This window comes from Malaya genurostris, chromosome 3 (genome assembly GCF_030247185.1).
Source record: "Malaya genurostris strain Urasoe2022 chromosome 3, Malgen_1.1, whole genome shotgun sequence".
Lineage (NCBI taxonomy): Eukaryota > Metazoa > Arthropoda > Insecta > Diptera > Culicidae > Malaya > Malaya genurostris.
In genome coordinates, this window is record NC_080572.1 from 120,935,788 (window position 1) to 120,949,874 (window position 14,087).

At 35.8% G+C, this 14,087-nt stretch overlaps 1 protein-coding gene across 1 annotated transcript; it reads left to right on the forward strand.

Moving 5' to 3' along the window:
- The first annotated feature begins 3,005 nt into the window (after positions 1 to 3,005).
- Positions 3,006 to 6,486, forward strand: LOC131435390 (RNA cytidine acetyltransferase). Its single transcript, XM_058603218.1, has 6 exons — positions 3,006 to 3,301; positions 3,424 to 4,525; positions 4,579 to 5,100; positions 5,158 to 5,671; positions 5,728 to 6,283; positions 6,338 to 6,486. Exons 1-6 carry the CDS (start codon positions 3,099 to 3,101, stop codon positions 6,456 to 6,458), a joined length of 3,018 nt encoding a protein of 1,005 aa, XP_058459201.1. The 5' UTR covers positions 3,006 to 3,098; the 3' UTR covers positions 6,459 to 6,486.
- Positions 6,487 to 14,087: the final 7,601 nt, after the last annotated feature.

A 14,087-nucleotide genomic window follows, 5' to 3' on the forward strand; every position in this document is an offset into this window, starting at 1 on the left:
AAAACTTCATTAATCTGATTGAAGAAGACTTTCTATTTGTTTATTTGTGTTGCAAAAGTTCCTTGGTAACTAGTTTATAGCAACAAGAAAAGTGTTGCTGGAAACATTTTTTTCAATGATTAACAAGGGGTCGCTATATTTTTGGTAACTGGCGGTAAATCGCTCACGAACACTTTTTATTCTAATTTTTCTTCGGAGTGCCTGGTCGTGTCGTCGGTGGCGCCATCATGACATATGCGAGTACTGTTCCAATTAAAGGAATATTCGAAATGATCCATTTGAGTGGTTCTGGTACGGAAGAAGAAAACACCACCGCTTTTCGAACGAATCCCACAATGTGCTTCAATTTGTTCAATTTCGTATATCGTGCAAGATAGCCACATCTATATTTTTCAGGAGAAAAATCTGTATCGGGGGATAAAAATTCTGTAATGAAAATCTGTATATGAAAATGATAAAAAAATAAAGCGTAACGAAATGAAAAAATTATTAAATCGAATCTTAAAATCTCAAATCTTATTTTTTGTTTAAAGGTAGCGTATTGTAATTTTAGAAAACATTAAGAATTACGCTACAATAGTTTCAAGAAAAGTTAATATAAATAAACCGTCATTAGCAGATGGATCATTTGTAGTTTTTACCATCCTTGATATTCTCTTTTATACAATTTGTACCCACTTGTTAGTATTATCACAGAATTATGATGACGATTCTTTTCTATAAAAGTGTGCGTATGTGTAAAATAATAGCGCTCATTTTTCTTGGAGATACCTTGACCGACTTTCACATACTTAAGCTCAAATTAAAAAGTCTCATAGTCCCATAGATGGCTATTGATTTTCATTATGCTCTCAGTTCCTGGTTCCGGAAGTACCAAAAACTCTAAAACGAAATTACACCAATATCCCGAATGTATGCAATTATATCTTTGTACATACTTGCGATACGGATTTTGAAATTAAAGCTTCTCTTCGTCATGTTTGTGTTCAAGTTTTGTATGCAAGCAGTGATTTTTATAGCGTGAAGTTTCTTACCATTCTGCGATTTCGGTTGAAGCGATAAACTATTTCTCATTATCAATCGAGTTCATCTTATATACATTAGAAATTAATCTTACGCACTCATTTTACCCTGGGGTAGTTAACAATTTCTCAGGCGAAACGACATAACATGGAATTTCATCCGAGCTTGCATGACACAAGATTAGAACATACCAATTAAAGCTTCAAATCGTTTTATAGCACTTTTTGTCTTTCTGTCTAGCAACAACCTACCTCTAGCATGCTACGCGTAGGACTGAAACGTTGGCTATAATTTTACCTCTATTTATAGATTCGCGTGCTTCCAACAGCTTCGCATCGATTGACCAATCAGAGCGATGTTTCCCTTTGATATATCGCTTACCATTTCAAAACCGTCGTCTATGGCAGGGAAATCCGATATGACGGAGATTTTGAGCAGACAAAATAGGACACTGCTCGCTACTAATCAAAATTTCAATCATTTATAATTGAAAATACGTGGCTTGATACATTCAAATTGAATCTTAGACATATTTCCAATCAAATAGTGAAATAATATTAATAATTGATACAAAATGTACTGAGCTGTAAGTGTTCGAAACCTGAGTTTCTAATTTGCACCCCTATATAGAGAATAAAGATGTGTTCCACATCAAAAACACTTCTTATTAACTAGACATAGCTGTTTACAAATTGAAAAGGTTATGTTAGTTTATACCCAAAGCAAGGTTCTAATTTTATTCAAATTTAAAAAACAAATTTTCTTGACAGAATCTTCTAGTGATATTTTTGAAAATATAAACAATATGAGAAAGGCATTATTACACCACTATGTGGCTTGAAAAAGGTTTTTATGTAGGCACCTGCCAATTATCATTCTATAGAGAAATTCAGAAAAATCTGGTAGTCGCTGAGATTTAGTCATAACTCTATTATTCATCACTCGACCGCAATTTGTTCTAAAAATGAATGTATGAAGGTTCCCGTAAACAAATACACCATTGATTTTACAACAAATACAATTGATTCACAATTAGATCGATGGGTTACAATACATTTTATTGTATCTTGACAAGAATTTTTTCATTTCCAACGATTCAATATATTGTTTCTACGATTCACAATTGAATTGATTGTACACGTGGTGTTCAAATTTCCCGGGTTGGCGGTTCAATTCATAGGACGCTGGTCTTACAAGCCAGCTGTCGTCTTTTCGAGCCCCGACCTAGAAGGATTCTTAGTGTCAGTAGTATCCATAGTACTACCCGAATAAAAAATATTGTAAAAAAGCAATAGGATTTGCTGTTACAAAACCTGCCACAACTATGCTTTAACCGTTGAAAAATATTGTATTGTTATACACCATTCAATTAATGAAAATGCTTTTTACAATAGAATGTATAGGTCGTTAAGTATCGTAACAATTCAAATCATAAAGTTTTCTCATACATTTTTTCTTGAAAAACAATAAAATATACAGTTTGCATATTGTTTGAAACAGCACATGTACAATAAATTGAATTGTAGAATCGTAGAAACAATATATTAAATCGTTGGAAATGAAAAAAGTCTTGTCAAGATACAATAAAAATTATTGTAACCCATATATCTAATTGTGAATCAATTGTTTATACTGTACAATCAATGGTTTATTTTTTTACGGGTAGCCATGCAATAATTCTGTACACTAAGAATCGGCTGCGAAGTCTGTTGAAACAGAAAGGCCAAATTCCACCACAGGAATGTAATGCCAAGACTTTGCTTTTTGGTGTTTCAAACAATATGCAAACTGTACATTTAATTGTTTTCCAAGAAAATATGTATGAGAAAATTTTATGATTTGAATTTTACGATACTTAACAACCTATACATCCAATTGTCAAAAGCATGTTCACAATTAATTGAATAACAATACATTAAGATTTTTTTTCTCAGTGCAAAATTTAATAAGTGCTTTTTGGTTCCGTGTATTTTATTTTGATATTGTGCTTCGGTTAGTTATACCACGTTCTATGTATTAAACACGTGAAAAATTATAAATTACTTTGTACCACCGTACGGATTATAGAAATAATCATGGTGAAGAAAAAGATCGACAATCGCATCCGTGTGATGATCGAAAACGGCGAAAAACTGAATCATCGTACTATGTTTGTAATCGTTGGTGATAAAGGCCGCGATCAGGTGCCTATTTTGTATGATATGCTAACTAGAGCCTCGGTGAAGGCGCGCCCCACTGTGCTTTGGTGTTATAAAAACAAAGACGAAGCTATTTCAAAGTACGTACATACCCAATTGTTTTTTTAGCTTGCATTCAAAAAATGTATAATTCCAAACAATTTCCTTGACACTAGTAGAACTAGATGGCCTCCATATAATTCACTAATTTCAATTGTTCTAGTCATGGCAAAAAACGAGCGAAAAAAATCCAGGCAGGAAAAATAGCCATCAACGAGTCGGATTTGTTTGACCTGTTCAGAATTTCGACAACAATTCACGGGAGATACTACAGAGATACTCACACTATACTTGGCAAGACTTATGGTGTATGTGTCCTGCAAGATTTTGAAGCTATTACTCCAAACTTGCTCGCAAGAACAATTGAAACTGTTGAAGGAGGTGGGCTTATTATTCTTTTGCTGAAAACTATCAACTCATTAAAGCAATTGTATACGATGAGTATGGATGTCCATAAAAGATATCGAACCGAGGCACACCAGAATGTAACATGTCGATTTAATGAGCGGCTAATCCTTTCATTGGCCGACTGTTCACGGTGTCTTTTGGTTAATGATGATTTGACCGTTTTGCCACTTTCGTCAAGTACAGCCAATGTCAAGCCAGTGGAAGTTGGATTAATACAAAAAACTGCAAATGATGAATTGTTGGAAGAGTTAAAAGAAAGTCTTCTCGATACGCCTCCAGCCGGACCACTTGTAAATCTTTGTAAAACACATGATCAAGCAAAAGCTGTTGTCCAGTTCATTGATGCGTTGGCTGAGAAACAGTTGAAACCCCCTACGTCTCTGACCGCAGGTAGAGGTCGAGGTAAATCTGCAGCCATGGGATTAGCAATTTCAGCAGCTGTTGCGTTTGGGTATGTCAATATCTATGTAACATCACCCTCTCCAGAGAATCTGGTTACTCTGTTTGAATTTATCATGAGAGGTTTCGATGTCCTAGAGTATCAGGAACATACGGATTATACTATTATTCGATCTACAAATCCCGACTTTAATAAAGCTATTATCAGACTGAATATTACTCGTAACAATCGTCAAACCATACAATACATTTCTCCACCTGATACGCATTTGCTGAATGCAGCAGATTTACTAATAATTGATGAGGCTGCCGCTATTCCACTACCTTTAGTAAAAGCAATGCTGGGGCCGTATTTAGTGTTTATGGCTTCAACAATCAATGGATACGAAGGAACAGGACGTTCTTTAAGTTTAAAATTACTATCTCAGATCCAGAAAGATAGTAATGCTCCTCCTCCGGTGAGTTATTGTTTACATACACTAATACTCAACTATAAAAATCATTTTTCTAGATTAAATTGGACGAATCAATCCGTTATCGACCACACGACCCGGTCGAATCTTGGTTGACATCTCTACTTTGCCTTGACGCAACAGTCGTGTCTAACCTAAACTCTGGTTGTCCAACACCTGATGCTTGTGAGCTTTATTATATTGATCGAGATGCCCTGTTTTCGTACCATCGAGCAGCAGAAGCATTCTTACAACGTGTAGTATCGATTTGTGTTGCCTCTCATTATAAGAACAGCCCCAACGATTTACAAATGATGAGTGATGCTCCAGCACATCATTTGTTTTGTCTTCTGGGTCCAATTACAAGAAAAGATCAGCTTCCAGAGATACTTGTTGTAGTTCAAGTCTGTTTAGAAGGACAAATATCGTCACAATCGGTACAAAACTCTTTGGCTCGTGGCATGAAAAGTGCTGGAGATCTTATCCCGTGGAATATAGCAGAGCAATATGGTGATAGACAATTCCCTAAATTGAGTGGAGCTAGGATTGTGCGAATCGCAACCCATCCCAATTATCAAAGGGTATGTGTTTAATTGTACTGCTTGTTGCATATAATATTAATAAGGTATAATTTAAAGATGGGTTATGGCAAGCGCGCTTTGAAGCTGCTTAGAAAGTACTACGAAAGGAATTTTACATCACTCGATTGTGACTCATCCGAAAAAGAAGACGATAACGGTATCGAAACCATCGACGACGAGGAAGTAGATCTGTTGAAAGAAATTATTGAACCGAGGAAAAAAATCCCGACACTATTGAAACGGTTGTCAGAGCGTCGTCCGGAACATTTGGACTATCTCGGGGCATCGTTTGGTCTAACGAACGATTTGCTGAGATTTTGGAAAAGCCAAAAGTTTGTTCCAGTTTATCTGAGCCAGAAAGAAAATGACCTGACGGGTGAACACACTTGTATAATGATTGCACCAATCAGCAACAGCTTAGATAAAGTGGAAACCAATGAGTGGCTAAATCAATATTTTATCGATTTTCGAAGACGCATATTAAAGCTTCTTGGTAAATCTTTTAACAAATTCGGAACAGGAATGTCCCTATCATTACTGGACAACCGAGCAGTTAATCTCCCCGGACATGGTGAGTGTATTCTCATGACGCATTCGATTTCACGATTATTGAAAATATATTTACAGAACTTTCGCAAAAAACGATCGACGAATATTTCTTGCCTCACGACATTCAACGTCTTGAAATGTATGTTCGTAATCAGGTAGAATACAAACTGATAATGGATCTTACTTCAGATTTGGCTTCACTGTACTTTCAATTAAAAATGTCCGGAGCTCAGATAGATTCTTTGCAAAAAGCTATTTTACTTGGGATAGGTCTCCAACATAAAAGCATCGATAAGTTAGCAGAAGAGTTTAACATGCCAAACAACCAGGTGCTTGCTAAGTTCTACGACTGTATGAAGAAACTGACTAAATACATTAACTCAACCCTCGAAATTACAATCGAAAGTACTATGGTTCAAGAAAACAGTCTTAACACCGGTACCGAATTGATGGCACTTGACAAATCGATCAACGAAGATCTAGCAGAGGATGTGAGAATCTTGCAGAAAAAGCAAAAGAAAGAGTTGGCCAAGCTAAAGAAAGAAAATTTAAATCAATACGTGATAAAAGGTACGGATGAGGAATGGAAGAATGTACTGACCAATAACAAATCGACTATTGTTTCTATCAAAAGGTAAATAATTTATTAAGTTTTACAATACGATTCATTTACATCAATTTATTGTAGTGGAGAAAAACGACACGCTGAAGGCAAAGAATTTACAACTGAAGATGTAAGCTCTGCCAAGAACAAAAAATCAAAACATAACTTCAGAAAAAAACAAAAATTTGGAAAGATTAAGCATTAACGAATTTTCAATAAAATTAATTATTGATTACCTAATTTTTATTACTGCTGTTTAGTTTGCAAGGGTGTTTAGCTCAAATTTTTGACAGAAAAGTGAACAACCATCGATTCGTCAGTGCGTCAGTAATTTATGTTGAACTGCTAATGCCATCTCACGATTCGACATAAACCGCCGCTAATCAGTCGAAGACAAAACGAAAATCAAAAAGTACGGGTGTGTAATGTCAGAGACATAACTGGATGTCGTGAATACGAATAAAACTGACACGATTTCTTTACACTTTCGTATTCGAATTGATAGTTGATCGATTGTGTGAATTGCGGAACTTTCCCCCTTTTCACTACTAAAATTTTTAACGATTTTTGACGTCGATTATCTCATTTCGGATTTGCATATTTCATTGAAAGAAACTATCAAGATGCTGTACAGGATTCATTTCTGCCTTCTAGGACCAAATTGTGAAATTTTCTATACGGGCAAAATTCCGATTCTTGAAATGAGCAAAACGAGTCATGATTTGGGGAAAATAATATATTTTCATGTTATGATAATACACCATGATTGAAATTCCACGGATCATGATCCATTCGGACTGATTTCAATGAAATTCAAACGTAACGCACTTGAAGTTGTTGGCTATAACTTCAGGCGTGTTTCTGCTACGATGGTAATTTTTGCAACATAAACTCAGGCGTTATGTCATTTTTTCAATATAAATACAGTCGATGGTCATTTTTTCAATATAAATACAGTGAAAAGCACGACGAACTTCTTTTAAAATGAAAATATTCTGTTTTTGAAAAACGACGACACAAGAGATAACGTGTTTACTTGCGTTCATTACTTCAGTTTTGATTTTGTGTTTCAGAATTTAAACACTTAAACGAACTACATGAAAAAAACACGAGTGAATCTCAAACATCTTAAAAAGAAACTCTATGTCGAATTCTTGCAAAAAAATCGCCTTATTCATAATATTTAGGCGCATCAATACAGCTTGTGTTGTTATATCTATGAAACAAATTAATAAAGTGGTTTACAAAATATTTTTCTGATTTTCGTTAGATGGTGTTCCAAATTCACAATCGAATTAAACGCTAGCTCTCGGAATATTATTCTAGTAACAACGATCACATCAAATATGTAAGAATACATTCGAACAAAATGTAACATTGATGTTTGTCAAATGAAAAGCGTAACCGTGCTTAGTCTCATGATGTCAATTTTCGGCTCATTACCTTTTTTTGTGTTATGTTTAATTCTCTATCAGCAGGTGGGTAAAACAACACGATTATAACATGCTTCAGGATGAAGTAAACATTATCAATGTCTGCTTTTTGCTTTACCATTAATTTATTAATCTATCACATCACTTGAGGCAGAGGGTTCAAAGTGATATCCGGGTAGAAGAGTTACGAGCTTTGAAAGAAATGCATTCTTCAAGTAACGCATTTTCAAACCATGATTAATTTTCCGTGTACGATATTCAGCACAGTTCGGAACATTTATCTCGAACGATTTTTGTACAGCGAAAAGTGCACGAAGCAAATCAAATTATTTTGGATTTTCTCTAAACTGATGATTTCTACCTTCGATTTGCAAAGAAGTAATTTTAATAGTTCTTTAGATAACATTTCGAGCCATTAGTACGGCTGGTTTTATATAATGTTGTCCACTTTTCGTTTCTTGTTTTCTTTCTCTCCAATGCAAACGACCAGCAGCTGATGCAATCGTTCTTGCTTGAATTGAAACCAGCTTTGCGTACAAACCGACACATTCGCTCGCAGTGCCAAATGATGTGAAACTGGTTTAATGCATCTTCGCGCCTTAACGACCGGGAGGTAAATGAGAACTACGACCTGAGCGTTTGAGGTTTTTAACCACGCAGAAGGTGCGCTCTCTGATACCGCTGTTTGAATACGTCTTCTCGCCCCGACGTCTGCTTCCATCCAACGCACAAGAAGAAATGATCGATTTTCGATCACGGTTCCCCTTTTATAACGTTCAGTTGAAGATATGTGCAAGCAAAGGTAAAGAGTTTTCCGCGTTGTTTTAAAATTAATTAAAAACTTAATTTTTGAGTTGTTTGTGGTTATCTCACACTGTTCAAAATATTATCCTAAATTCCTGGTCATATTTTTGATGAAATAGTGAAAGAATTATGTTGCTACCATTAATACAAGTTGAGATATTCACGATTAAGTTCTGCCCATTCTTCTATATGGCTAATTTGGAAAAGGCGCCTCATAGTAAAGCAAGTCGTATTCACGACAAAATAGTCGGGTGTGCTTAGCATCAACCGGTACTTGGCGGTATCAAAAAACCCTAAATGACTATCAGGAATAGATTTTTCCTGATAAATCTTTTAAGGTGCTAGCCTAGTTTTGTGTTAATGGAACACAGCCGATTTTAAATTTATTTACGGCTTCGACTTGTCAGTGCATAACAGTTTATGTTGAATTGTTATATCGCCTAGTAGTTCAACAAAAATCATTAAGCAGGCGTAAACTTTCTGCTACTTCCATAACACTTTAATTACCAAAAACATTGTTTCGACACAATTTTTGATATTCATTTAATACCATTTATCAGTATTCGATACAAATTATTGATTGACATTTCTTCACCTGCGGTAGGAATTTTACTCCACTTGGAATATTCGATTGCTTTTTTTACCATATTTTGAGCGCACTGATATTAACCTGAGATATTGGCTAATTAAACTTCTTAAAGCCTCTGAGATGGAAAAACTGGATCAACATTCAAATTCCACATTCGATCGAAGTATTTCCTTACTTTTGAAGAGTATTTAGTAGAATGTAATTGTAATATTTCGATTCAATCGAAATACGGAATCGGAGTTATATTATTTTCGTTTAATTATTTTCTATTTGCGTTCGATGTAATTTGCCGATTGATTCGAGTAATTCACGAAATCGTGCTTTAAAGCTGACATTACTTATTCGATAATATTTCAGAAATAATACATTTGAACTTGGCCATTGATCCTTTGTAGTCTTTAAATGAGTTCAAGTATGTCAATCTAGATGAGCTATTTTCGAAAATAGAAAAGAGTGTGGGTTGAGTAAGACATCAAAATCGGATTTCTCTGTCATAAGCAGTGGTGGTAAATTGCGAACCGAACGCCGATGCTTCTGCAAATTTACTCAAAAATGTTCACCGAACGTAAGCATGCGATAGGTTCGAAAACTATTCCCTCGTTTAATTGCGAAGGTGTTCTGTGCTCGGTCTTCGACGAAGCAATCTTTTTCGAACCGTTCGGTTGGCGGACCATCGGCGAGGGCTGAGTAAACTGCGTTCGATACGATGGTTTGTTTATTTCAATTCTCGCATCCTGGTTTTGAAATTATCAATGCACACGTGATCAGCACAAAAAAAATTGTTTTGTTCGATTGATAAATCGATCAATAGCAATTCAAATGGTATTATTTTGGACATTATCAGTGTGCGTAGAGTGGCTCGATATGGAAAAAAGTAAGTTTTGGATCTTTTGCAAATTTTATGGTTTTGGTTATAGAATCTATAACAATAAGAGTTGAATATTTTGGAACATTTCAGCAATCGTAGAGTGGCTCAATATGAAAAGGGATTTTTTTTACTCTTGCAAATTCGATGTTTGATAAACTGGTGAGTCAATAGCAAAGAAAATTAGGTAATTTCAGGTATTTTCAACGAACGTATTTAAATTTGATGTTCTATTGATTGTTGAATCAATAGCAGTTCAACTTGGATAATTTTAAACATTTTCAGAGAGCGTAGAGTGGCGAAATTTGAAAATTTTTACTTTTTTGCTAATTCGATGATTTATTAAATAGTAAAAAATGTTTGGAAATTATCTACCACCGTAGGGTTTTTCTATTTGAAAAATTGTAAAATGTTTGACTAATACCAATTCGATGGTTTGTTGATTGTTGGATTAATAGCAGTTCGAATTGAATAATTTTGGGCATTTTCGGTGAGTGTAGGATGGCACAATATGAAAACTTGTTAATATTTTGACTTTTGCTGATAAAATGTTTCATTTAATAGTGAATTAATAACAATTACAAATTGCTCATTTTTTAGATTTTCACAGACCATAGGATGGTTCTATCTGTATAATGGTAAAATTTTTGACTAATATCGATTCGATGCTCTATTGATTGATGAATTAATAGCAGTTCAAATAAGATGATTTTCATGATGATGATTAGAACATTTTCAGCGATCGTAGGGGGGTTTAATATAAAAATTTGAACATATTTTGATTTTTTGGTATTTTAATGTTCAATAGATGAGCGAATCAGTAGCAGGTAGAAATAGATGATTTTGGACGTTTCTAGCGAGCGAGCGACGTTTGTTAATTTTGTATATTCTCAGCGAGCGCTGGATGGATTGATATAGAAATTGTAATTTTTAAACTATTTACAATTCCATGCCAGCGGTAAAGCGGGAACCGAGCACCAATGCTTTGTACATATTTGTTTAGAAATGTTTTCCTAGCAAAAATATGCAAAAGCTGTTCATTCGGTTTATGGTAAAGTTCGCTTGCTGTATGGCTGAGCAATATGTACTAAGCCATTCAGTTGGCAGACCATCGGCGAAGGTCAATTGAGCTATATTCGAAGCGTAGTTTTATTATTTATGGTTCGATGAAATGCCTACCTACAGCATCAAAACTAAATTCTATTTCAGTTGATAGAAGAAGCAATAGCGCGTCAAAAATTACAATCAAAATCACAGACACTTAGACAATTTGCATGTTTAAATCTGATGGTTCACCACCACTACTATTTATATATTAATCAATACAGCATCTGATTTAGAAAAATAGTTCACAATTTCTCATATAAAGCTGCCTTACCACCGAACAAAATGCTTAAAATTGTAATATTCCAATTGCTGTCTATTAAACATTGAATTAGCAAAAGGTAAAGTATTCCCAATTTTTTATATTAAGTCATTCCACGCCCACAAGATATGTATAAAATTATTCTATTCGAATTTAATTCATTCACCAATCAATAAAGCATCAGATCTGCAAATTCAAATACTAACATTTTTCAAATAGGACCACACTACGCTCGCTGTAAATTGGAAATCCTATTGGAACTGCTATTGATTCACCAATTAATAGTACATTGAATCGACATTAGTCGAAAATTTTAAAATTTTCCAAATAGCCCCACCCTACGCTCGTCGAAAATGTCCAAAATTATCAAATTTACATTGCTCTTGATTCACTATTAAATGGAACATGAAATCAGCAAAAGTCTAAATATATCCAAAATTTCATATTGCACCACCCTACGCTCGAAAAAAATGTGAAAAATTATTCAATTCGAACCGCTATTGTTTCCAGAATCAACAGACCAGAGCTTAAAATTGTCACACATTCTCAATGAAAGAAACCATTTCAGCAGTCTCATTTTCAATGTTCTACTGTCTCATTCGCAAATGACCGACACCAGAACAAACGAAGAGAGACGAAGCATTTTAGTTTCTCATCGAAAAAATGAGAGAGCATAATTGCCAACGTCACTCTTTCCTCTATGACAAGACGAAACCAAACTAACGTCTTCAGGTAGCAACAGCAGAATTGAAATTTTCATTGATTTTACACATAAGAAGTAACTCGAAAAACAGCAAGTGAAAATTCGTTCTCATTGTTTGTTTGTTGTTAGTGATCCTGGAAATTTGGAGTGAGAATTGAAGATTACATTGGTTATCGGTGATTGTCGTACAAAGAAAAACACATAAAGTAAAAGTTCAATTGTTGATTGTATACGAGGCATTCCGGAAATTGTCGGAGATAGCACAGCGGATTCCATGCGAAACAGCGCGTGGTATTATTTGGTTTTAACAATCCTGTATCGAGTGAGAATAGATTGCGGCCATCTTTTGTCGCGCTTTTTTCGGATGCGACTGCAGAAGAGGAGAACATAACCAAGTTTAAATCGGACTATTTGTAAAGTACAATAGAGCAAAAATCACAAAAACAAAAATGAAATCTATTCAACCTACACTTAGAAAACAAGCACCGATGGTGACAAGATCACAAAATTCAACAACAAAAATCAAAACGGCTACTTCAAGTAAGGCATCAGCAGCAGGTAAAAACTCATTGATCACGTCCAAGAGTGTAAAAGGAGATAAAATCAACACAGGTGGACAAAACACAACGAATGTATTACCACCGAGTACAACGGACGAATTCTCGTCAGAATGTGCATACTTGGAGCCAAAGGATTTCGAAAAAGACTGGCCGAGCCACCCGGTGGCAATGGGTAAGGCACTGCACGATGCCGGGTTTATCGGTTTCAAGGAAATTACCAAACTCGGTAAATGGCGGTATAAATTGGAACTAGTAAGCAAAGATGACTACCGGGGTCTACGAAACAAGGATTTAACAACGAAGAACATAAAATCGTTTGTACCGTTAAACATGAAACAAACAGTATGCTTCATCAGGAATGTTCCACTAGAACTTTCAGAGGACGAGCTCAAAAATACCATGATAACAGAGATTCCAGTGCAAAAAATTGAATGTAACTCTTGTTGGAGGTACGGGCATACAAAGAAGTTTTGTAAGGGAGAAGCGGTATGTGCCAATTGCGGCGAAAACCACGGAGCAGAAGGAGTCTGCCAAAATGAATTACGATGCCCGAACTGTAAAAAGAAGCATGCAGCATCAGATAGAGACTGCCCGGAACGACTGAGAAGAAGAGAGATCCTTCGTGAAATGGCCAAACACCGGATACCATTTGAAGAAGCAGAACATAACTGCTTAAAAACATACAACCGTTTCGCCGGGTTAGAGGACGAGAGTGACTTTCCCCCATTGGTATTGAATAATTTTGGGCAACACTCCCCACGGGGCGCCATCCCCAAAAACTCGCAACAATGGAGAAAGGACTATAAAAAAACGGGAAGGACAGAGGACTCCCAAGGCCGCCATTCAAACGGAGGCAGAATTAACGACGTTGATTGGTTCAACGACGGAACAGCAGATCATGCGGAACAACTACAGAAAGCGACAGAAGTGGAAAGTTTCATCGCCCAACTGAGAAAACATTTGCTACAACTTCTCCGCTCAAGGTTGTGGCTGGATCCAATTATTCGATTGCGTGATAAGATGGAGAAGAGAGTTAATTCAAACCGTTCAGAGCTAGACACGGATCAATTGCTCATCGAGATTTATACGGATCTAAACAGTATCATAAGCGCAGAACTAAATGACGACGAATTAATGACCAGAATAGAAAATAACGCCACGAATGGGGAATAAAAAACTACAAATTTATCAACATAATATCCAGAGCATTCGGCCTACCGAAACTCGGGAAGAACTATACACTAGCCTAACCCAAAATAATATATGTGCTGCGCTGCTACAAGAAATTTGGCTAAGGAAAAACGAATCATTCAGCATGAAGAATTTTAAACTTGTTTCGTATCGGAGAGTAGGAGGGTATGGAGGTGTCGGAATCCTACTTCGTAATGACCTAGAATTTCAAGAACTTAAATTCCCTGATTGTGGACCGGTGGAAATAGTAGGCGTGAAACTGAAGGATGGATCTGACCTAGTAAACCTAGTGTCAGTCTATCTCCCACCGTCTCCTGGCTTGG

Bases quoted from the DNA above. Each gene is read 5' to 3' on its own strand.
- LOC131435390 (XM_058603218.1), top strand. From the start codon at position 3,099: ATGGTGAAGAAAAAGATCGACAATCGCATCCGTGTGATGATCGAAAAC. The intron at 5,101-5,157 runs GTATGTGTTTAA...TATAATTTAAAG, and splicing joins CCCATCCCAATTATCAAAGG to ATGGGTTATGGCAAGCGCGC. The intron at 5,672-5,727 runs GTGAGTGTATTC...ATATATTTACAG, and splicing joins AGTTAATCTCCCCGGACATG to AACTTTCGCAAAAAACGATC.